This window comes from Rhincodon typus, chromosome 5 (genome assembly GCF_021869965.1).
Source record: "Rhincodon typus isolate 14 chromosome 5, sRhiTyp1.1, whole genome shotgun sequence".
In the NCBI taxonomy this organism is placed as follows: Eukaryota; Metazoa; Chordata; class Chondrichthyes; order Orectolobiformes; family Rhincodontidae; genus Rhincodon; species Rhincodon typus.
This window is the reverse complement of record NC_063336.1, coordinates 62,618,399-62,645,052: the sequence shown is the minus strand read 5'-3', so window position 1 is coordinate 62,645,052 and position 26,654 is coordinate 62,618,399. Positions and strand designations below refer to the sequence as shown.

The following is a 26,654-nucleotide window of genomic DNA, read 5'->3' as shown; positions in this document are numbered from 1 at the left end:
TCTAAATGCTTTTATTTGCATAAGATGAGAAGAAAATGTGCAGCCGTGCTGGAAAATACCAAGAAATTCAGTAGTGACAGCTCAACAGCGGTAAGCTGTAAGTTCAGAGTCTTTAATGTTACTGCCACTTTCTTGGAACAAGAAAGGCGTTTTCAGGCATTTAGCCCTACCCACTGTTCAGAATAGCAGGGGTGGAGTTTCATTATGGAAATGATCCATGTTGCCAGGCAAGGAAAGATTTTTATTGCCTTCTCTGCTTTATGTCGTGTCCAGTTGATGAATAACTAGCAGAAATTATGCCTCACTCACTATGGATCCACTGCCTACTTCTCAGAGTGTAGTTTTAACAGGATACCACTTAAATGATGATTCCACTGATGATTTCGTGAACAGCATAAAGGAGGAGACAGAACGTTCTTCACCAGGGTAGGAATTTTGTTCTTTAGAGAAAGGGATTACATTATGTGTGAATAGTTTCAAAGAAGCTCAGCACTTTGAAACACACCTGTGTGTTAGTCATATTTCAATATGTCATTACAGTGCAAAGGTTTCAGCTGCTGTGGATACTGACTGCTGATCAATGATGCAAAGCTTTTTAAAAGAATATTTTCCATTATTTCAGTACTTGATTGTTCACGAATTCTGGAACTACATGTTGTTACAAAACTAAATGCTATTCATGTTTCAGCCACTGTTGCAGGAGCAAGGACTGAGCCTCTGTTAAACATGTCTGTGATAGACTTTGAAATACCAGATCAAAATTAATTGGAATTTTCTTTTGTAGATAATATATCTCAAAATTTGGATTTATGTTCAGAAACTCAGCATAATTATTTCCCAAAAAAAAAAATTGCAGACAAATTGTGTCTTCTACTTGAATCACAAATTATTTCACGTTATATATCAGGTTTCAGTATGTTTAGGAGCTACTGGCATTTGGGTAGTGTTTGCTGTTGCTATATTTACGTATTATCACATCTACTACAAATTTCAGTTGGCTTTATTTTGTTTTGCCTCAGATAAACATTTCAGCCTTTATTTGTTGATAGTTTTGTGAGGTTTTTTCTTGTAAACATCAAGTAATACTCTGAGCTTACAACACTCCTGTTCTTACTTGTAGCACTCTACTGTAGCACTCTCTCCCACATATCTTTGGTGAAATCTTCATAATCATTTGTACTGCATGTAGTATATAGTTGAATAGTTGGTTCTGTCTCCTGGAAAGTCTCCATTATAAAACACCATCCATTGGCACTGCTTCGAGTTTACAGTGTTAATGAAATATAGCTACACTCCCATTTTCTAAATGTTAAGTAAAACGCAAAAATGATGAACTAATATGACTTTTATTAGTTATAGCAGTGACAATGCACGTGGGAACAGAGTACTGAGTAAATGATCAGCCATGATCAGATTGAATGGTGGAGCAGGCTTGAATGGCCAAATGGCCTATTCCTGCAGTTATATCTGTTTCCAAGTTTAGCATGCTGTGAAGGTCACAGTCAAAATCATCCCTGTGCTGCAGACAAAGAACTTCTCTCACTCTGAATGCTAGAAGTCAGCTAACACCATCACAACGCTAGACACTGAGGATAATTTGAATCAAAATCAAAGTAATTAATAAACTATTTTAGACTTAATGGTATTTTTAGTACAACACATCAGGGTAAATTCAATGGATCCTCTCCTGTGTTGCTGCTATAACATTGATCAATTCCCTGCTCTGTGTATAAATAAGCAAACCTCTGCCAAATTATGGAGCAAGGAAATTAGCATCCAATATCTCAGTATTTAACTGGGTTTTGCCAAATAGCAGCATTACATACATTGTTGAAGATTATAATTCAGTTTTATGAAGATTAAGTTTTGTTGTCTATGTTAAATACGTCATTGGTTAAGTTTATAATATCGCTTCTTTATGTTGCGAACATTAAATTAAAAACTTTTTCCTTCATAGTTAGCTATGTACATTGCACCCTTCATTTGCCCTGGCATGCTTGGGTTTAATACCCAAAGTGAAACCGGTTGTGTGTCATGACCACAGATCAGAACACCAATGCGCTATTGAAATTTTCAATTTTAATACAAAATGTATTTTTTAAAAGAAGTTTGGTGCAACCAAAACTGGTTGAAGATATAGAGCCATCCAGCACAGAAACAAACCCTTTGTCCAACCAGTTCATAATCCCAAACTAAACTAGTCCCATCTGCTTGCTCAAGAGTGAGAGAGACCCACATAATGTCACACCTACAGATATGGAGAGAAATTCAAATAACAGCCCTTCAAATGTTGGGAAGAGTTAAATCAAAACAGACCAGACTGTGATCTCTTGAGACTACCACGCTAACAAAGGGCTGACGCCCATCTGCTCAATGTTCTGAACAAGGGTCCTGACCCAAAACGTCAACTTTCCTGCTCCTCTGATGCTGCCCGGCCTGCTGCGTTCCTCCAGCTCCTCACTGTGTTATGCTTAACAGCAAGCTACCTTTCCCAAATTGCAGACACACATGGTGTTTTTTTTCTTTTCAGGAATCACAAGGACAGGGGTTTTAAAAAGCCAGTTTCAACGCTACTGGAATTTACTAGTGGGATTGAACTTTCTCATGTGTACCAGCCTTGTTTTGAGCTTCCTACATTTTATATTACTATTTGGAACTAAAGGGATCAAAATTAGGCAGCTTTGCAGACAGTGTAAATGACAACATGAAATTACAAAGGGCTATTGATAGACAAAATGAATGGGCAAAATGAATGGCAGACAGAGTTCAGTGTAAGTAAGTGTGTGGTTGTCCATTTTGGATTGGAAAATAATAGATCAGTGTACTTTCTAGATGGTATGAAGTTAAATACATTAGATGTCAGAAGAGACTTGGGGTTCAGGCGCAGAGGGCTTTAAAATGTCACAAACAGGTGCAGAATAATCAAGAAAGCTAATGAAATGTTGCTGTTTATATCCAGAGGACTGGAATACAAGCATGCAGACATTATGCTGCAGTTTTACAAAATCCTGGTAACATCCCACTTGGAGTATTGTGAGCATATCTGGGTATCATACCTGAGGAAGAATATGATACCTGGACTTCAGAGGTTAAGTTCTAAAGAGAGATTATTTAATTAGGCTCATTTATCTGGAATTTAGATAGTTAAGGGATGGTCTGATTGAAGTCTTCAAGATATTGACAGGAAAAGACAGGGTAAACAAAGATAAACTTTTTCCACTGGTTGGCAATTTTAGAATTGGGGGCATAGACTGAGAATTAGGATAGACTGTTCAGGAGACATGTTGGGAAGCACTTCTATACTCAAAACATTGGTCATGTTTGGAACTCTCTTCCACAAATGGCAATGAATGCTGGGTCAGTTGTTAATTTCAAACCTGAGATAGATAAAACTCTGTTAAGCAGAGGTGTTAAGGGACATGGGCGAAAGACAGGTATATGGAGTTAGGCCACAGATTAGCTATAACCTCATTGAATTGTGGAACAGGCTTGAGGGGCTGAATAGCCTACTCCAATTCCTATGTTCCTATATATGGGGAGAAGGTGGGAATAGGGTACTGAGTAAATGATCAGCGATGATCAGATTGAATGATGGAGCAGACTAATGGCCAAATGGCCTACTCCTGCAAGGGTATATTCTATGTTTCCAAGTTTAGCATGCTTTGAAGGTCACAGTCAAAATCATCCCTGTACTGCAGACAAAGAACTTCTCTCATTCTGAATGCTAGAAGTGAACTAGCTCGCTGCCAGACAAAAGGAAATAGGATAACAAAAGGACTCTCTAACACCCTGATTGCTGGAATTCAATCATAATCAAAAGGAATCAGAACTAAAAAATCACAGACAATCTACAAAACTAAATATCATGAAGGTGACTGTTCAATTCACAACATCAATGTTTCCAGTAACCTCCACTGTAATGGCTGCAATTTTCAACTATTTGCTTTTTTACACACAATTTAGAGACTGTTTCATATATCTTTGGTTTTTAAAATGTTTTCCTTTTGTTTCACCTCTTGTTTCTAATCTATGTGTATGTGTGTTGTGTAATTAATTCTTCTTGTGTTTAGTAATTCATAAACTTATTCTTTGTTAACCCAAGAAAGACTACACTGGCTTCTTTTAAAACGTATGTTCTTTCGGGTCTGGGAGAAAGATATCCACAAGGAACCAGATCTTTTTTAAATCAACCTCCTTGTAACCATCGGAGGGAGTGGGTGAATAAATAAGAGGAGCCAGTACTTCCCTCCACACTCAAAAGATTAAACTTTGCACTTCCCATCTGAAACTATAACAAATTGCAGACCCTCACCTAGGGTCTGGCTGTAATCATCCATGTGTAGTAACTGTAGGTGTATTATCATTGCCTGTACTTGCTTCTTCCTTAAAAAAGGAGCTATTACATTAATTGTTGCAATCCACGTTCAGATCTTCAATTTTGCTAAAATCTTAGAAACTTGAAAATCCTTTAACTTAGTCTTTGCCAAGCAGAGAATAATACTGACATATAGCCCACTAAAACTTATACAACAAAAAAATCTGATTAGTTTAGGATTGCAGCTGTTAACATGCCCTTAGGATTTGCACAACTATTATGAGTAATTATTTAACCCCTTCTTGCCAACTATCGAGCAAAGATGTCAGACAAATATGAGAATTCTGGGTAGTCCATATAAGGATTCTGGGTAATCCAAGATGGAGGACAGGAAAAAATTGTAGTTGTAAGGGCTATTTCTTTTTTAAGGTATTTTCAGTGTTGGAGCTGATTTCCTTGAAGTCATGGAGCAGTAATTATTGTTTTATAAGCTGTTGCATTGTTTTGGAACTTAAAAAAAAAGATCAGAACAACAGCACTTTAAAAAAGGAGGAAGAGAGAGAAAGCATATACTATGGTGGGAGGTGAAAAAATGGAATAGTAAACCTGCGCAGTTGTCTGACCAAGCAGTGAACCTGCACAGCTGACTGCCTCTGCTGTTTAATTTCAAGTATCTCTGGACATTGGAGTTTGTCTAAGTAAAATACACAAATGGTGAAATTCACAGTTGACCTTGGATGTACTTGTGTGGGGATCTCACAGCAGAGGAGCAGCTAAGTGACTTATTTTTAAAGTGTAACCTTACTTTTTTAATGTGACTCTGCAATAGTGGTAAGAGCGGCCTTTTGTTGGATTTTATGTTTTATTTGGATATGAGTCTTGAATAAACTTTAAAAATATAAAACATTGATACTAAGTTATCCTGGAGCAGTGTTTTAAGAACAGTAAGACTATGGTATTTTCTGGGTCTGTAGATTGTTAAGGTGCAATTATGGCCTTTGGTAGAATGATGTGCTCTTCCTGTCGGATGTGGGAGGTTATGGAGAATTTCAATGTTATTAATTATTCTGTCTGCAGGAAGTGTGTTTGGTTGCAAATCCTATTGGATCGCATGGATCGGTTGGAGCAACAGTTGAAGTGGTATTTAGAGACATTTTACAGGAGCTAAGGGATGTGATGAATGGCAGTTTCAGGAAGGGAGAAAAACCATAGATACAGTCAGGCAGATGAGTTACATCCAGGAAAGGAAGGAGGGATAGGCTGGTAGTGCAGGAGTCTCCTGTGGCTATCCCCATCTCCAATAAGTATGATGTTTTGGAAAATGTAGGGGGTGATGGACTCTCAGGGGAATGTAGCACCGATGGCCAGGTTTCTGGGATTAAAACTGGCTCTAATGTAACAAAGCGCATGCCAGGTTTCAAGCTGTCAATTGTGATAAGAGACTCTCTAGTCAGAGGCACAGACAGACATTTCTGTAGCTGACAATGAGACAGGGGCCAGAATCAAGGATATCTCAGAGAGGGTGCAGAATATTATCAAAGCGGAGAGGGTCCAGCAGGAGGTCGTTGTACACATTGGAACTAATGATATAGGAAAAGAAAAGGACGAGGTGCTGAGGAGCGAATATAGGAAATTAGGCAGGAAACTAAAAAGTAGGTCCTCGAGGATAGTAATGTGGAATACTCCTGGCGCCATGAGCTAGTGAAAGTAGGAATAGGAGGATAGAGCAGACGAATGTGTGGCTGAGGAGCTAGTGCAGGGGAGAAGGATTTTTGGATCATTTGAACCTCTTCTGGGGTAGAAGTGACCTGTACAAGAAGGATGGATTGCACCTGGATTGGGAGGGGACTAATATACTTGCAGGGAGATTTGCTAGAGCTGCTCGGAAGGACTTAAACTAATGAGGGGTGGGGTCTGTGAGACCCAGGGAGATAGTGAGGAAAGAAATCAGTCTGAGACTGGTGTAGTTGGGAGGAGAAGTGAGTCAAACAGTCAGGCCAGGCAGGAACAAAGCGGAGAACGAGGTAGGATTGATAAATTAAACTGTATTTATTTCAATGCGAGAGGCCTAACAGCTCAGGGCATAGTTGGGAACATGGGACTGGAAATAGCATAGTGATTACAGGAATGTGGCTCAGGGATAGACAGGACTGGCAGCTTATGTTCCAAGTTATAGATGCTTTAGAAAGGATAGAAAGTGGGGGCGGGGGTGGTCAAGAGAGGAGGGGAAGTGGCATTTTTGATTAGGAATAACATTATGGCCACACTTGGGGAGCATATTCCTGGGAGTACATCCAAGCAAGTTACTTGGGTGGGACTAAGAAATAAGAAAGGGATGATCACCTTGTTAGGATTATACTATAGGCCCCACAGTAGTCAGCATGAAATTGAGAAACAAATTTGTAAGGAGATTCAGTTATCTGTAAGAATAATAGGGTGTTTACGGTAGGGGATTTTAACTTTCCAAACAAAGACATGGGATTGCCATAGTGTTAAGAGCTTGGATGGGGAGGAATTTAAGTGTGTCCAAGATTTTTTTTTTGATTCAGTATGTGAGTGTACCTACTACAGAAGGAGCAAAACTTGGCTGGGAAGTGGGAAGCCTTCAGAAATGAGATAACGAGACTCCAGAGACAGTGTGCTCCTGTTAGGGTGAAGGGCAAGGCTGGTAGGTGTGGGGGATGCTGAATGACTAGAGAAATTGTAGTTTTGGTCAAGAAAAAGATTGAAGCATATGTCAGGTATAGACAGCACGGATCAACTGAATCCCTAGGAGACTATAAAGGCTCTAGGAGTATATTTAAGAGGGAAATCAGGAGAGCAAAAAGGGGACAAGAAATAGCTTTGGCAAACAGGGTTAAGGAGAATCCAAAGGGATTCTGCAAATACATTCAGGACTAAAGGGTAACTAGGGAAAGAATAGGACCCTTAAAGATCAACAAGGCCGCAGGAGATGGGGGAGATACTAAGAGAGTATTTTACATCAGTGTTTACTGGGGAGAAGGATGTGGAAGATATAGAACATGGGGAAATAAATGACAATATCTTGAAAAATATTACAGAGGAGGTGGTGCTGGCCGTATTAAAACACACAATGGTGGATTAATCCCCAAAACCTGATCAGGTGTACCTTAGAACTCTGTGGGAAGCTAGGGAAGTGATTGCTGGGCCCCTTGCTGAGATATTTGATTCATCGATAACTACAGACGAGGTGCCGGAGGACTGGATGTTGGCTAATGTGGTACCACTATTTAAGAAAGGTGGTAAGGAAAAGTTAGGGAACTATAGACTGGTGAGCCTGACATCAGTGGTGGCAAGTTGTTAGAGGCAATCCTGAGGGATAGAATCTACATTTATTTGGAAAGGCAAGGACTGATTAGGGATAGTCAACATGGCTTTGTACGTGGGAAATAGTGTCTGACTATCTTGTGTTTTTTGAAGAAGCAACAAACAGGATTGATGAGGACAGAGATGTGGATGTGATCTATATGGACTTCAGTAAGGCGTTCGACAAGGTTCCACATTGTGGACTGGTTAGCAAGGTTAGATCACATGGAATACAGGGAGAACTAGCCATTTGGATACAGAACTAGCTCGAAGATAGAAGACAGGGTGATGGTGGAGGGTTGCTTTTCATACTGGAGGCCTGTGACCAGTGGTGTGCCACAAGGATTGGTGTTGGGTCCACTGCATTTTGTGATTTATATAAATGATTGGGATGTGAACATTGGAGGTATGGTTAGTAAGTTTACAGATGACAACAAAATTTGTGGTGTAATGGATAACAAAGAAGGCTACCTCAGAGTTAATGGGACCTGGATCAGATGGGCAGGTGGGCCAAGGAGTGGTGGATGGAGTTTGATTTAGATAAATGTGAGGTGCTGCATTTTGGAAAGGCATATCAGGGAAGGACTCATATATTTCATGGTAAGGTCCTGGGAAGTGTTGCTGAACAAAGAGACTTTGTGGTGCAGGTTCATAGTTCCTTGAAGGTGGACAAGGTAGTGAAGAAGGAATTTGATACTCTTGCCTCTCTTGATCAGTGCATTGAGTATAGGAGTTGGGATGTCATGTTGCAGCTGTACAGAACATTGGTTAGGCCACTTTTGGAATATTGTGTTTAATTCTGATCTCCCTGTGAAACTTGAGAAGGATTTAGAATAGATTTGCAAGGATGTTGCCAGTGTTGGAGGGTTTGAGCTATAGGAAGAGGTTGAATAGGCTGGGGCTATTTTCCCTGTAGCATCACAGTCTGAGCGGTGACCTTATAGCGGTTTATAAAATCATGAGGGGCATGGATAGGGTGAATAACCAAGGTCTTTTCCCTAGGGTAGCAGAGTCCAAAATTAGATGGCATAGGTTTAAGGTGAGAGGGGAAAGATTTAAAAGGGACCTAAGGAGCAAGAGGGTGGTGTGTGTATGGAATGAGGTGCAAGAGGAAGTGATGGAGGCTGGGTCAATTACAGCATTTAAAAGGCATCTGGACAGGTATATGAATAGGAAGAATTTAGAGGGATATGGGCCAGATGCTGGCAAATGGAGCCAAATTTATTTAGGATATCTGGTCAGCATGGACGAGTTGGACCAAAGGTTCTGTTTTCATGCTATACATTTCTATGACTCTATAACACCAACTGAAAAAACAATGGATAATATGAAAGTTAAATAACCAAAGGATCATGGTTAGCAGAACTTGAGCATTGAATAATGTAAAGTAAATAATTAGCAGAGAAGCTTGATTAATGATGTAAATAATTTTCTGAGGTAGTTCTACTATTATGTGGGATATGAAGCATAGAAACAGACTGTGTGTCAACCTGGTTCATATTGGAACTGAATGCTATTCATTTAGCATCAACAGTTTGACTATTATACCTTTACAATTCAGTCAGAGATTGAAATCAATTGGTGATTCTTTAAATTGCTCATTGGCTAGTTAAAGTAAGTAACCCATTTACTGAGGAGATAAAATCTGAATGCATGTGGCTAAGAATGCTTTTGAGGTTTGAAGATAAAAATCAAAAGAACTGCGGATGTTGTAAATCAGGAACAAAAACAAAGTCGCTGGAAAAGCTCAGCAGGTCAGGTAGCATCTGTGAAGGAAAGAACAGAGTTAACATTTCGGGTCTGGTGACCCTTCCTCAGAACAGAACAATGGTACATGTAAAACAGTCAGTAATCAAAACAAGTTGAAAATCCTGCAGGTTGCATGCATAAGAATTATCAAAGTTACACATTGAACAGGTAGAAAAGCATTCTCCAAGTTGTTCAGCAGGAACAGCTGGGAGAGTTATATTTGCAAATAAGTTAGTGTTGTAGCAGAGAAAGCATGAATTGAAAATAAAAGGATTAATCGTACACTTTCCTTATTAAGATTTCTCTTTAGATTCTGGGAAAGATGTAATCATAGATTCAAAGTGACTAAATGTTTCATAAAATATGCTAGCAGGTAGCTGTATCAAAGGAAAGCTATTTCAATTCTTTAACGTCATTGCTAAACATGAAGGGCCAACACCTCCCACAGATTAAACTTGGAAGAAACATTAGGATGGATGATTGTTCCACTACTTGCCGTTCTAAGGAAAAGGCTAGTTTCTGTTCACTTTGGACTTTGTTGTAATAAAATGGAATTGCACTGTTATCATAACTTATTATTTATATGGATTAGAGCAAAGGGTGCACTAATTTGCTGCTAAGTCAATCAGATGGTGATAATTGACATAATGGTGTGTGGTGACACGTTGCCATATTGTACTGCAGTTGAGAAATGTTCCTTCACTTAAAATCGGTGGGAAAAGAAGATCAGTTTTAGTGTTTAAGCTTAATTGTGTAAAAAAAAACAAAATGCTGGAATTGTTCTGTAGGTCATGCAGCAGCTTAAAAAGGAACGGAGTTAATCTTTCACATAATTACAGTAGTATTACAGCACAGGAGGATGATGGTTGGCCCATCATTCCTGCACTAGCTCATTAAATGAGCACTGTTACCTAGTGCTAATCATCTGCTTTTCCCCTATATCCTTGAACATTATTTCTATCTGTCAACATCCAATGCTCTCTTGAATGCCTCAATTGAATATGCCTCCATTACATTTTCAAACAGTGCATTCCGCACCCTAACTACTCACCAAATGAAAAAGCCTTTTCTTAGTTCACCCTTGCTTCTTTTGCAGCTCAGTTTAAATCTTTAAATCTCCTTTGAAAAGTGGGAACAGTTGATCCCCATCTACTCTCTCCAGCCCATACATGATTTTGAAACCCTCTATCAGATCTCCTCTTAGCCTTCTTCTCTCCAAGGAGAACAGTCCCAGTGTCTTCAATCTATCTTCATAGCTGAAGATTCTCATTCCTGGAACCATTTTGGAACCACTTGTGCACTCTCTCCAAGGCATTCATATCTTTCCTATAATGTGGCACCCAGAAATGTACACAATACTTGAACTAAGGTCTAACAAGTGTCTTATATACTATATTGTGGGCTGATGACCCTGTATTGAGGGAAATAAGTAGAAGTGTAATCAGCTTTCTGCAAGTGAATAGAGGAGGGGAAAGAAGAACAAAGGAAGGCTTGTGGTGGGATGTAGAGAAGGAGAGATGAAATGTGGCACCATTTCATGGTTTCGAGTCAAAGGCAACAGGATGGGTAGTGTAAGGAGACAAAGGATATGCCCAGGTGAGATATGGATGACCTAAATGCAAAGAGAAGAATAAGAAAAGAAACAAGGGAGGAAAAAAAACACCAAAACAGCACGAGAAAGAATAAAATGAGGCAGAGATTATGAACTAAAGTTGTTGAACTCAACATTGTGTCCAGGTGACTGTAGAGCACTGAGTCAAAAGGTAAAGTGCATTGAGCTTTTTTGGAATCCAGTAGCAGGTCAAAGAAAGGTCAGTGTGGGAGCAAGGTAGAGAATTAAAATGAGAAAGAACAAGACTGATGGCGTCATGCTTTCAGGCTGAATAGAGATGTTTCGAAAAGCAGTCACCCAGTCTCCATTTGGGCCCCTGTTCTTACTTGCCAAAGGAGATTTAAACATTTAAAGTGATATGCAAAAGAAGATAGACCGCATTGTGGACAGGGATGATGGTCTTCTATATTGAGAGAATTAGAAATAAATCAGTTTTAGTGGAGGAAGTATTAGGCCTTTGGACAGTGAGAAGGGAGGAGGTAAAAGGGCACTTTCATGGAACGGTGCTGTGGGAAGGCGTGTGGTTTTTGGGTGTGATTAAAGAGTGCGCCAGACCCTTTATAATTTTGAAAGGCATCCACAAACTTTACCATGCATGCATGGGAGATATAATACCTGCACGTTTATAACTTCCTTTCTAAAAAAAGGCCATTTTGTGTCACCAAGTTATGCAGAAACCAGCTGGGTTAAACCAACAGAAGGATCAAGCATATCATCAGGAGCATACTGGATGAGGAGGTGCAGAGAGAAAAGAGGTAAGATGAGGAAAGGTATGCAAAGGAGAGTTGAGAAGTGCAAAGAAAGAAATGGACTGGAGAGGTGGAAAAGAAATGGGTTGGAAAAGAAATAGTGCTAAGGAGAGGAGGAAGAGAGAAAGAGGAAAGAGCTAGGGAAAGAAGATAATGATGAGGGAGGAGATAAAGTATGGGCAGAGAAAATTCAGACAGGATAAGAAGTGGTGTGGGAGTGGGTGGAGAGGGAATAAGGCAAGGGAGAGATTTGCGAATAAGCTTGAAGGAGAATGTGGGGAAAGGAATTAGACAGGGGGAAAGCATTGTGGTAGGAAGTGGGGATTGAAGGAGGAGAGGGTAAGATGGGGGGAAAGCAGCATGAGTACAGAGGGACGTAACAAGGAGGGCAGCAGGAGAAATACAATTGGAGTAAAAAGGGGGAGAATATGGCACTGGAAGAAAATGAAGCAGGAATGATACTGGGAAGAGCAAAGACAGTGCAACTAATGTCAGCCAGTGGAAAGACATCAAACAATCTTGAGGGACTGGTAGCAGCAATTATAAAGTTATTTTTTCTGAGTTGGTAGGTTGGTTTGCAGACGTTTCACCACCGTACGAGGTGACATCATCAGTGTGCCTCTAATGAAGCGTTGTTGGCCTGTCCCGTTTGTTAATTATCTGGGCCTGGTCTGATGTGATGGTTGACCTCATTTCCGGTTCTGCTTCGTAGTGGTTGGTATATGGGGTCTATTTCCACGAGCGGACCCACGTAAATAACAAGTGGGACAGACCAACAATGCTTCATCGGAGGTGCACTGATGATGTTACCAAGTATGGTGATGAAACGTCTTCAAACCAACCTGCCAGCATGGTGAATAAATCAACAACCCCATCCACAACCTGAGCTATAAGTCTTCTCAAAAACTTTAAAGTTCTCTTTTCCTTTACCAAGGCATATTTATATATCATTTCAGATAGGGCAGGAATGCTGAAGACCAATTCTCTTTATCAAACTCTGTAGAACTACTCACAGTACTCTTGCTGTGGCTTAAATGTTTTAAGATGTTCCAGCATAATTTCCTTGCTCTGAAACTCTATGCCTCTGTTAATAAAGGCAAGTACCATAGCCTTTCAATAGCTTTATCCACCTGTGCTGATACATTAAAGGATCAATGTACATTCACACCAAGGTCCCTCTGATCCACAGTGCTTCTCAGGGTCTTACCATTCATCATGTATACCATTGCCTTGTTCGTCTTGCCCAAGTGCATCATCTCACATTTATCCAAATTGAATTCCATTTGCCATTGACCAGCCCATCTGTATCGTCCTGTTATCTAAGGCCATCTTCCTCACTAATGACCACCCCACTAATTTTTGTATCATCTACAAACTTACTGATCACCCTCCTACATTCAAGTCTAAATCACTTGTATAAACCACAAACAGCAAAGGCCCCAATACTGACTACTGAGGGACCCCACTAGACATTGACTTCTAGTCAGGCAAACATCTCTCCACCATCTTCCTCTGCTTCCTGCTACTCATCCAATTCTGGATCCAATTGCTAAATTTCCTTGGATCCCGTGGGTTCTGGGTTCTGACTTTTGCTTCAGTCTCCCATGTGGGATTTTTTGTGGAACCTTACTAACTTAAGTGGGACATTATCAACTTCTTACTGTAATGATATCTCAATTCTTTTCACAGCTTACAATAGCAAACTGCTGATATCTTGGCAGATGGGTTCTGAGTTGACTTTTGTGTAAGGAACTCTTCTTCAAGCGTGATACTGGTAGAGATCTGTGTATACGTGGCCTTATTCTCTTAGGTTACTTGACTTACATTTTAAGATTAAATTTTCTTTCTGTTGCTCTTTTCCCTTTTGTAAACCATTTTGCATTTTTTAACCAGACAATGATTTTTAGAAGTAGAAATTTAGGAGCAGGAATAGATCACTTGGCCCTTACAGCCTGTTATACCGTTCAATCGATCATGACTAATCACCCAACACAGTAACCTGTTTCTGTTTTCACCCCATACTTTTTGATCCCTTTAGCCTGGAGAGCTATACAACTTCTTGACAACATTCAATGTTTCAGCCTCAACTTTGTGTAGCAGAGAATTCCACATGCTCACCACACTCTGAGTGAAGAAATGTCTCCTTGTATCAGTCCTAAATGACATACCCCATATCCTTAGACTGTGACGCTTGGTCCTGGATTTCCTGGTCATTGGGAACATCCTTCCTGCCTTTACCCTGTCTAGTCCTGTCATTGTGCATTTGCACCCCACTCTCCTATTTACAAATTCTTTTGTCTTTTCTAAGACTCCATTATTGTAAAGATCTTTGACGCCACCTATTTTAATTTTGGATGTTTGCGGATCATTTACGACTTTAATCTCTCTGTGTTATTATCCCCTTCTGTTTTCCATAATTCCTAAAATACCTTTTTATTTCTCAGCCTTTGATCTGATGAAAGGTGCACATTCAAATCTTCGCCTATTACTTCTTACAGATGCTTGTGATCTGTTCTGTATTTTCAGCAAATTCAATTCTTCATTTAATTTCACAATGACATTAGGTTATTTGTCCAACCTTTCTCAGTCAGATATACACTATTGCTGTTTTTGTGTGTCCTTTACTGAATGAATAGTAACTTTTCAGATTGTATGGAATTTAATGTGCTATGTGTTTAAGAATTAAATATCTAGAGCACACATAATCTGCAAATCTCATTTCCTCTGTTTGTCTGATAACATACAGTAGTCCCTAACTTCAGATCAAAAATATTATTGGCTTTATGCAAAGTGGAAAGTAAGAAAGAATTTAAATTTACATTGCACCTTATCATGTTGTCAAGACTTCTTAGGGCTCTTCACATCTAATAAGTGGGGATATAACATTACTCATATAAGAAAATATAGCATCCATTTTCACACATCAGATTCGCCACTCAGTAAATCAGATGAAGGGACAGTTAATGTGATTCTTCTTGAGGGTTAATTGTTCACAGAGTTACAGAATTGTTATAACACAAAAGGAGCCCTTCACGTCTGTACCATCTCTTCATAAGAGCAGTTCCACCCTCGGTACCATTCCCACTTACGCCCTGCAGCTCTGCACATTCTTGCTCTGATGTTTATCTCATTCCATGTTGAATGTTTTGATTAAACCTGCCTTTACCACATTCTCAGGCAGTGCCTTCCAGATCCATGTATTCACTGTATGAAATTTCTCCTCGTGTTCATTGCTTGTTTTGATAATTACCTTAAAATTTCAACCTATTGTTTTTGGTTCTACTGTTGTAATAACAATGGTGATAAGGTCTGGATACCTGAAGTAGATGCTGCCATGAATCCTCCTTCCTATGCTGTCTAGGGGTTTCTAATAGTCTGTGATGAAAGATGACTCATAAGTCACAACCATAGATGCACTTACCTTAGGTAATAAAATAATATTTATGACATTTTAGTCACTATATACTGATGGTAACACGAGGAGTAAAAGACATGACTCGCTCCAACAGCAACTACCCCAAACTATTCTCACAACTGCCTGATGTCCCACCCACTGGAAGTGTAAAATATTAGAGTGGGCAGAGCTTCAGTTAGCTCACGTTGGCTCTTACATATCTATTCCCTTCAGCAACAGGTAATTGCTGAATTCCAGCAATGGGAACAGACATTCCCAATCTAATCTGTCCAGACTTCTCCTGACTCTGATACTTTGGGCAAATGTGCTCTTTTCTCCAAGTTGCTGATATAGCTGAAATTCATCATCCCTGGAACCATTATCCTGAAACTTTTCTGCTTTTCTGAAACTCTCCTCAGATCTGCCCTCACGTCTTTCCTAAAGTGCAACACAGAGAATTGGAGACAGTGCTCCAACTGAAGTTGAACCAGTGTGGGAGTGTACAAATTTAATATAATTTTCTTCCTTTTTGCTTTATGGCAATATTAATAAAGCCTAGATTGCAATGTGCTTCACTAACCATGCTCTCAAATTATCCTGCCACTTTCAATGACTTATGCCCAAGTTTCTCTGTTTGAGCGCCTCCTTTAGAATTTTTTATTGTTTCTTTTGATTTCTTTTCCTGGAAAACGAGTGGCTTTATACTCCTCTGAATTTAATTTCATCTGACACTTGACATCCATTCCACCAAACTGTGTATATCCATTCGAAGTTCTATACTATCCTCCTTACAGTTCTCAACGATTCTAAGTTTTTTATATTTTTCTTTTTTCTTTATTCATTCACGGGATGAGGGCGTCGCTGGCTAGATTCCTAATGATCTACAAATTTTGAAATTGTGCCCCTTAAACCAAGGTTTGGGCCATCAATTCTAAGTGTAGATAATTTGCTTCTCTTTTTCAAATAATGCCATAAGAAGTTACATTTAAACTCCAGCCCACAAATGGAACTGTTTTACATTGTGATGCACTCTCACTCTTGTGCTAAACCAGCAACCTAAATTACATGCCCAGAAGCCAAAGTATTCCAGATGCCAGAGACCAAAAATAGAGAGAGAAATGCTGGAGGAACTGAGCAGGTCTGACGACAACTGTGGGGAGAAAGAAGCGCAGTTAATGATCTTGATTTTCTGATGTTCAAATAATCGTTTCTGAAGTGCAGATGGGAGTTGTGCGTGGAGACCCTGCAGAATTCACTTTGTAGCAGAGCCCAAGGGAACTGTCCAAAAAATTAAAGATTCCACAGGGCAATTTCCCCCTCTTTAGTTTAGCAAAAAAAAGAGTGGCAATCGTATGAGAGTGGCATTTCCCAGAAAATTTGGCCCACTATGAACTTCAGAAATGTTTACCCCATTTTTCTCTCCCTTCACAATCTGTCCACCAGATACTGCTGGACCTGCAGAGTTTCTGCAGCACTTTGTTTTTATTTCCATATCCGAAATTACGTTCCATTTTAAGGGAGTTGAACCTCTGATTCAGAGGTCAGGGTTGGAAGTATGGCAGCAACTGGTGAGCCTGCAGCGGGACCCTGGCAGCAGCATTGAGAAGGTGGCTAGCAGAGGGGCAAGCACGGGGGCCTGGCATCGGCTGCCACATTGGCGGAGATGACGTTGGCAAGGTAGGCCCAGCAGTGAAAGATGGCGCTTGAGGAGCAGCGACTTCAGTGTTGGTTGGGTCTGGCGCTGGCAGCAGTGAAGTGGTGGTGGAAGGGTTATAGGCTCTCTTTAAGGTTTTTCTTTCTTTTGTTCATAAACTATGCAAAATAGTGCCAGATCGTGGCAACTGTGGAAGGTTATTACTGTATTTTTTTCCACTGTAAAATACACATAACAATAAAATTATTCATTCATTAAATAGTATTATCTGTGGGATCAAGATGGTATATGGTATTACTTGAAAGTTAGATTAGAATTGTCAGTTAACACTAACTTGTATTTTCCAACTTGGGTTTAACTGAGCAGTAAGTATTTACAGTTGGTAGGCAACAATGTCAATTTGGAGGCAACAAATTACCTCAATGTCAGTAAGTTTTCTTTCAATACTGCACACGACTGGAGCTATAGATGATGTGTGAACCAGGTTCAATGCTTATGGCTGACTTAAAATAAGAGTAAATATTCCCCCTGGTAAAAGGATTATAAACATATTGATGTGTTGGGAATTACCAGCGATGATTGTTTTTAAGTAGCATCATAAATGCAATGCATCTAAAATAATATTGTAGCGCGTGCAGACAGAGATATTTTTATTGAAAAATTAGATTGAATAATTCTCTCCAACATGTTTGACTTTTGTGTTTTTAATCTATTATAAATCTATTAACAATAGTATTTCCTCACCTTAGAGCAAAAAATAGAGTCATAGAGGCATAGTAGAATAAGCTTTTTTTTAAAGGAAACCCGCCCTAATTTTATTGTTCTCCCTTTCTTTCTTGTTAGTTTTTACTTACTGTTATGAGATATTCTAGGTATTTTATTTCTACCTGTTTTTTCATGTTTCTTTGCAATTCTCCCGACCTGTTAAATTGTGATCTGTCATTGTAATTATGAATACGCAAGAGCTAACATGCTTTCCCAGCTGAGCTCAACTGAATTGCATGATATTTTGTACCATTGCTATGTTAGCATGGACAAAATGGCGACGAGATTACACAATAACTGTGAAGTTTTGTACTATCACACATGCAAACAATAAATCTCACTAATATTTTCATTCACGGGATGAGGGTATCACTGGCAAGCACAGCATTTATTGAACAACCCTCATTGCTCTTCAAAGATTGTAATGTGTTTCCATCTTGAACTGCTAGAGTTAATGTAGCAAAGATATATTGGCAGTACTATTGGAGAGAGAGTTCTGGGATTTTGACTTGTATAATGTGTGACCATTGTAATATGGTAACTGGTACATCAATATGGTTGGAAAGTGACAGTGGCTGGGATCTGAATATTCAACGGTTCAAGAGGACATGTCAGGTAGACAGGAAGAAGGGAAAAGAAAGTAGAGTAAACTCAGCTAATAAAAGATGAGATCAGGACAGTAGTGAGAAATGTTCTTTGCTCAGAATAGCAATATATGGAAACTGTTTGGGCAGGGATAAGGAACAGCAAATGAAAGACATTGCTGGTGAGATTAGTTTAAAAGCATCCAGACAGTAGCTGCACAGTGGGACAGAGCATAAATCAAAAAATACTGGGGGTGTGGGGGGATTGTAAGAAAGGTACAACAATGATAATGGGTAATTTTAATTTTCATTTGGATTGGACACATCAAATTTGCAAATACAACCTTAAATGAATTTATAAAGTGTATTTGGGGAAAGTTCATGATGTAAAGACCATATCCTTCTGTACTTTTGATTGTGGACTGAAATGGGAAAAGAACGGTTTTAAAACCCAAGAATTGTTGAAGGATTGTTGCACCTTTTTTAAAAAAAAACCTGACACACATTGCACAATTGCTTGTTCAAGCGGGAGTGCTGGAGACAGGGGGCTGCGTACAATTGGTGAGCTTTGGCTGGCAACAAGTAACTGGACCATAGACTAGTGAGCAGTCGTCAATGACAAAGGCAATGACAACAGCTACATGACTGGCTCTCAAGTAGCTAAACAGCTTGGGTCTGTGAATATTTGGAGAAGCTATCGAATCTCTAGGAGGGCAGGAGCTGTTTCTTTTCTTTCCAGTAAATACTACCTTAAGCCTGAGGAAAACCAGGTTATATTTCTCTCAGCTGTTGCTGTAAGCTGTGGCTCTTAACCAGTAAGCCAGAGGCTTTGTAATCAGTCATTCTTATCAAATACAGAACATGGTTCGTGCTTGCTGTCAACCTGGGTCTAAACTGGGGTATTTTGTGTACTTTTATGAAGTATTTAATTTTTGTGATGAGTCTAGGAATAGTGGAGTTCCAGTGTGCTGCCCCAGTGAGGCATAACCTTGAGAACAATAGGTTCCGGAGCTAATCAGGAAGAGGCTATTTTAGACTTGGTTATGTGCAATGAGAGACAATTTGTTAATGACGTATAAATTAATAATTAAAGATCCTCTACATAGCAGTGTTGATAAACTGATTGTGAAATTCTATCATGTTAAGAGTGAGAAATGTGATTATGTAACTTAAAGAAAGATAATTGCATGGCATTACAGAGTTGGCTGAAGTGAACTGGGGGTAGAAAAAGCTTAAGAAGTACAATGGTAACAAACGAGTGGTAGGCTATAACTCTCAATAAAGGCATATTCCATTGGGAAAGAAAGACTGTGGGCTGAATCTTATCATATTTTGACAGTGTCATTTTCATCAAGTTTCATGTAGTACTTCTCTTTGCAAGGCCCAGCAGGTTTCCTCCTGGTACCACCCCAACCTGGCATCATTAACTACCTACCATGTCCATATGATGTTCTTCTCGTCGGATTCTCCCACTCACCGTAGCAAGATTTACTCACACCTGCCAGGATATGCCAGGATTCCTGGCATCAGCGTATCTTTAAAAGTCTGTTGTGCAGACAGATGAATACTGTCAGTGTAGAGCTGCCCTTTGCAGTTTGTGACATATGCCCTGGACAGGGTAGATAAGGAGAAATTGACGTGCCACTTTTGCAGAAAGGGATCTGGAAGTCCAGCTGGATGGTGTTTTCGAAAGGAGGGACAGCCTCTCCCGATAGGACCGGTAGAAGAGGCCACAATACCAGACACTGCCTGCCTGATCCGAGGGTCAGTGTGATCTTAGTCATCTGGACCAACAGCCAAGGGTTTCAGAGGAAGTGTTCATAATATGAATTTTAAATTTTATCAGTTTAAGAGTGACAAAGATGACTATGAAACTGAGGGTTTAAACTTAAATACAATAAAGCAGACTGGGCAAAACATGTTTGAGAGGTACAATGGTAGAGAAGGGAGTGACAGACATTCATTGTGGTATTTCATAACTCTCAACAAAGATATATTCCATTGGGAAAGAATGATCTTTTTGATTCCACTGGTATAAGTGCCCCAATCTTCTCTCCACGATCCCACACTCACTCCATCTCTACGACTATACATGCCTCCCAAGACTCAAGAGTTACCACTCTTGCTACGGCCTGCAACATCATCTCTGAGTTACATTTAACCATTCAATCTATCCCCCACCTCCAACACTAACCCTACACGGCCTCTGCACTGCCCACTCACTCACTCTGGAAGCTCACCAACTTTTCCTGACCTGTATAAGCAATAATATCTGTGTCATCCATTTTCGTTTCACTCAATCCCTGCCCTTCTCTCGTTCCAGGAGAATAAGATGAGCAATAGGGCATTAACAGCCAAGACAGGTAGCGAGATGGCTGACATTTGCAGCTCACCCCTATAGTGAGGAAAGGATCCTGACCCTGTCTGCCTTGAGCAGCTAAATGGCCAAGCCGGAGTGCCTGGAGTGATTTTGAAACTTGTCCTTGACTTGCTGTGCCAGGTCACCTAAACTTACGGGTGTCTCTGTCGACTTGGAGTCATAGAGTCAATACGTTGCTGTGTGTTTCCCATGTACGCTGCCAGCACATGGTGCAGCTGTGAGATTGACATATCAATGTGCCCCACAGCTGCCTGGCTTTATGTCTGCACTGAAAGGCAAGTTAAGACAGAAGAACTGTAAGCCTGTTAGCCTTAATTGAGGGACAAAAGGCTGATGGCAAGACAAAGCAAGCCAGGGTTGCTATGAGCATCCAAGTAGGTGCTAAGTGAGTGAGTGCTAGGAAAGCAAGCAAGCCGTGCTGAGATGCAGCCTGGTCCATTCCATGAGCTAGATGCCTTTCCGTATGTAAAAAGTGTTCTTTCAGGAGTATTCTAATGATATTTGCTGGTGGGCCCAAAGTGCAGCATTACAGCACAGAAGCTAATGTTAAATGAATTGGAGATAATGGCATGGTGTTACAGAGAGGCGGGTACAGCAGATGCCAGCACCTATGAATGTGGGATGTTTTGGTTGCTGACAATAGAGCATGCCCTGTAATGTTGGTGCTGGATGTCCAAAGTGATGGACTGGAAAGGCAGGCAGCAAACTGGAATTGCTCTGACTTTCCTATGAGGAGTCCTTGGTGTCTCGTTACCCTCCAATGAAAGATATAATAGAGGAGTTCATATTAATGAGGTGAGAATAAGTAATAAACAGGGATTATCACCCAATTATAGGCCTCTTGTCATTCACTGGAGAGAATCTCATCTTGATGTATGGATCTTACTTGAAAAATGTGAATTATTTCTCTTGCTGTCAAGAAAGGCCTTGCTCAACTTCTCACAATGATTCTCCTAATTTCTTGCCACAGCCGACATCGTTCATACGCTAGGGCATTTCTTAGAAAAACATACCATCTGTAGCTAACTAAGGAAGTTAAAGCGAGCATCAAATTAAAAGCAAGGACATACAATGCTGCAAAGAATAATGCTGACAGGAATTTTTTAGATCCAGCAAAGGCTATAAAAATAAGAGGGAGTATGATACTGAGGTATTGATATTGGAAATCTAAATATGCAAAATAAAGGAAATAGTTGAGGTTTCTATCAAATATTTGGTGTCTAGCACAGGAGTCATAGTGTCATAGAGTCATACAGCATGGAAACGGACCCTTTGGTCCAAATCGTCCATGCGAAACCAGATTTCCCAAACTGAACTGGTCCCATTTGCCTGCATTTGGCCCATATCCCTCCAAACCTTTCCAATTTGTCTACCTGTCCAAATTTCTTTGAAATGTTGTAACTGTACTACTTCCTCTGGCAGTTCATTCCATATACGAACCACCCTCTATGTGAAAAATCTGCCCCTCAGGTCTCCTTTAAATCTTTCCCCATCCCACCTTAAAATTATGCCCTCGTGTTTTGAACTCCCCTGCTTTAGTTATTCACCTTATCTATGTCCCCCATGATTTTATATACCTCTATAAGGTCATCCATCAACCTCCCATGCTCCAGGGAAAATAGTCCCAGCTATTCCGGTCTCTACTTATAATTTAAGCCTTCCAGTCCTGGTGACATCCTTGTATATCTTTTCTGCACCCCCTCCAATTTAATAATATCCTTTCTATAGCGGGATGACAGGAATTGTGCACAATACTCCAAAAGTGGCCTCACCAATGTCCTGTACAGCCACAATATGACGTCCCAACTCCTCTACTCAAAGGTCTGACCAATGAAGCCAAGCGCACCTAACGCCTTCTTCACCATCCTGACTACCTGTGATGCCTCTATCAAGAAACTAAGTACCTGCACAGCAAAACATCCTGAGAACAGAATGAGTGATGAGGCAATAGAGACAAAGGACATTAAAACAGAGGAAATTCAAGGAAAACTGATGGAAATAAAGGCTGACGTGGAGACTGGCCCTGATGGTGTCCATTCTAAAGTCTTAAAAGAACTGACTGTAGACCAGTGGGTACATTATTTGTAACATTCCAAAATTTCTTATCGCCTGGAAAGATCCCAGCAGATTAGAAACCTTAAATATAGCATTTCCATTCAAGAAAAGAGGGAGGAAGAAAATGGGAAACTTTAAGCGATTATCTTAACATTTATCATTAGGAAAATTTTGTAATTCATTTTTAAGGAAATAGTAACAGAAAATCATAAAACAATCAAGAAGAATCAGCATCGACTTTTTTTTTGAAAGGGAGATTACATTTGATTCATTTATTAGAATTGTTTGAGGATGTAACAAGAATAGTACATAAATGGGTACAAGCACATGCTGAGTATTTGGATTTTCAAAGTCATTTAAAGTGATGTGATGTAATTTGTTAAAGCCCAAGGTAAGAGCTCGTAGTGTTGGAGTGATTTAGGGTTTAGGACTGGCTAACTAATAGGGGCAAATTGGTCATTTTTAGGTTGGCAAACTGCAAATAGTATTGTATCATAGATATCACTGCTGGAACCTGAACTATTTATGCTCTACATTAAGGTGTTAGATAAAGAGACCAATTATATTGTAGCCAACTTTGCTGACAAAAAAGAAATTGGTCAAATAGCAAGTTGTGAGGAAGATAAAAAAAAATACGATAATGTGATGCTGTCTATTTGGCAGGCAGAAGAGAAAAGCAGAATATTATTTAATTAGACGGATACCGCAGGATGCTGTGGCACAGGGGAATCTGGATGTCCTTGTACATGTAAGTTAATGTGGAGGTACAGCGAGTAACCAGGAAGGCACGGCAGTTCCATCACTCTACAATTACCATCAAATTGAACAATCAATGCTGCCTCAATGAAGAGTGCAGGAGAGCATACCGGAGAAGCATCAAGCATATCTAAAAATGAGGCATCGAATCACAGGTACAGCATGTGTTAGACAGACATAAGCTTGCCATAGTCTGTGGAATGAGTCTAAACTCTGCAATATTGCCACATTCAATTGTTAATAGTAGTTGCCCATTAACAATTAACAGGAGGAAGCTACACAAGTATCCAGATCATCAATGATGGGGGAACCCACCACATCAGTACAAAAGAAATAACTTGCTCATGTATGCCTAGGTTGGATTCCATAAGAGCCACTTAGCTCCCAATCTCATTACAGCATTGGTTGAAAGAAGAGTGATAGAATGGAAATCAATAGGGGAGGTGACAGTGTCTGCCCATGACATAAAGGTGGTATTTGACTGAGTGTGACATCAAGAGGGTCCTGACAAAATTAAAGTCAGTGGGTATTGAGCATAAGGAGCAAGCATGGAGATGGTATTTGATTGGGGAGAAAGAGGACATGGGAGATATGGATTTGGGAGCCGAGGGGGCTGAGGGCATAATAACCATGAATAGAACTGGGTTAATATCCCAGATAATGGATGTGGGCATTCCAAGCTACAAGCCTTGTCATCCACATGCACCCCACCCCACATATCTCCCACCTGCCCCCTCATTCCATCACCACCTGAGGTCTGGCTCTGGAGGTGTTGACCTAATTCCAGCCCTCAGCTGACTCCCAGAAACCAAAAGGTAATTGGAATTGGTGTCTTTTAGAAGTAAGGAATGCAAAATTGGAAGATGGCATAAACTTGGTTATGAATGGAAGACAGAACATGTGGTCCCAAGGTTTTAATGAATTCTGGAGCTCAGTTGTCCTAATCGAACCACAACTGACCATTAGTGGGTAAGTCATGCATGATACTTTCAGTGACTGAGAGTAGACTGATGAGGCAGTAATTGACCAGATTGACTTGCGTTACTTTTTTGTGAATGGGAGATACCTAGACAATTTTCTGCATTGTCGAGTAAAAGCCAATGTTGTAGCAGTATTGGAGTAGCTCGGCTGGTCTCATAGGATTTGTTATATCTTGTGTGCTCGACCACTTTTTAATATCATCTTGGAGTGATTTAAATTGGCTTAGAATGTCATCTATGATCATGGGGTCTTCAGGAGGAGGCTGAGATAAATTATCCACTGGGCACTGCTGGCTGAAGATAGTTGTGAATGCTTCAGCCTTGTCCTTTGCTGATCTGCTGGCATTCCCCATCATTGAGGATAGGAATATTCATGGAACCACCTCCTCTGGTGAAATGCTTTGACATCTAGCACCATTCGTAGCTACATGTGTTAGAACGGCAAATCTTCTTTATTGACATGTCAGTTGCCATACTTCTGTGTTTATGAAGTGTGTGATCCTGCATTGTAGCCTCACCTGGCTAACACCTTGTTTTTAGGTATGGCTTATGCTAATCTTGTCACACTCTTCTCCACACCTTATTAACCTGATCTGGTACCCCAGCTTGATGGCAGAGTGAAGGATATATTGAGCTATGAGATTATAGATTGTGGTAGAATACTACAGAATTCTGATGAGTGATGAAGGTTGATAACATCTCCAAAATGCCCAGTTTTCAGCTGCTGAATCTGGCTTGTTTCCACACTGTAGGGATTCTATGATTCAGTTGGGTCAAAATAATGCAAAACTATACAGTGAAAATGATAGGGATCCTGTGACGCAGTGGTGATACCCCTGAGCCAGAGCGCTGGGTTCAAGTGCCACTTGTTCCAGAGATGGTGTACTTACAGTAGGAACATGTTAGTCATGCCAAATAATATGATAGAGGGGATCCTCATTTGAAGACTGATTTTCATCTCCACAAGGCCTGTACAATGGTCAGTCGTCCAAATACTTTTTGATAAATTCATCTACACCAGGATGACGTCAAATTGTTAGCCCCTCTTGTCACTTTGATCACCGTCTACTAGCATGTATATCATTTAGAGTTCAGTCATGTGGTGCTACTGAGCCATTCGTCATGACTTATATTGAAGTCTCCCACCCAGAGTATATTCTATGCTCTTGCTGCCCTCTGTGTTTCTTCTATATGATTTTCAATGTGGAAGAATACTGACTCATCAGCTGAGGGACGGCAGTAGGTGGTATCAGCACGAGGTCTCCAAAGAGCATCTTAGCCAGCCTTACCCCCCTACCCTGTCCCTGCATTTCCCACGGCTAATTCACCTAACCTACACATCCCTGGACACAATGGGCAATTTAGCGTGGCTAATCCACCTAACTTGCACACCTTTGAACTGTGGGAGGAAACTGGAGCACCCAGAGAAAACGGGGAAAATGTGCAAACTCCACACAGATAGTCACCTAAGGCTGGAATAGAACCCGGGTCCCTGGCACTGTGAGCAGCAGTGCTAACCATTGTGCCATGCCAGCAGCTTGTTAGGCCACAGCAGAGGCCAGTTAAAACTCCGCCACGTTATTGTGTGTTTGGAATCACTCAGATGGGATAAGAATGCAAACTCTTCTTTTCTAAAGGGCATTTTTTCTTTTGTGACAGTTTGATACCTAATGGCCAGCATCACTAGTTTGTAAGCCCAAATTTATTTAGTTGTGTTTTTTTTTAAACTTAATTTTAAGAGGCAAAGATTAGTAGGAAACTAAGTGATTGGGAAATATTTAAAGGTCACAGAAAGCCACAAAGAAAGCTATACAGAAAAGAAAGATTGATTATGAGAGTTAACGAGCTCAGAATATAATAACAGCAAAAATTTCTACAAATTTATAAAACAAAAAAGAGTGGCTAAGGTAAATATTGGTCCTTTAGAGAACGGGAAGAGAGATTTAATAATGGCAAGGCGTTGAACAGGTATTTTGTGTCGGTCTTCACAGTGGAAGACACATATAACATGCCAATAATTGATGACAAGGAAGACCTAGAAACCTTCATTATCACTGAAGAGGTATTGTTGGACAAGCTAATGGGGCTAAAGATGAAATGCATTCCAGGGTGCTAAAGGAGATGGCAGGGGTAAAAGCAAATGCACTCTTGGTAATTTGTCAAATTCAGTGGACTCTGGGGTGGTTCTGGCAGATTGGAAAACAGCAAATATGACACCACTGTTTAAAAAGGTGAGTAACTGTAGACCAGAGATAGTAGGAACTGCAGATGCTGGAGAATCCAAGACAACAAAGTGCAGGGCTGGATGAACACAGCAGGCCAAGCAGCATCATA

At 40.2% G+C, this 26,654-nt stretch overlaps 1 protein-coding gene across 1 annotated transcript in view; it reads left to right on the top strand.

The window, feature by feature from the left end:
• The first annotated feature begins 310 nt into the window (after window positions 1-310).
• arhgap18 (Rho GTPase activating protein 18) overlaps window positions 311-26,654 on the top strand; it is a 75,080-nt gene continuing 48,736 nt past the window's right edge. Inside the window, exon 1 of the mRNA XM_048597237.1 lies at window positions 311-426. Within this exon, the coding sequence (XP_048453194.1) occupies window positions 311-426 (116 nt within the window). The remainder of the gene's footprint in view (window positions 427-26,654) is intronic.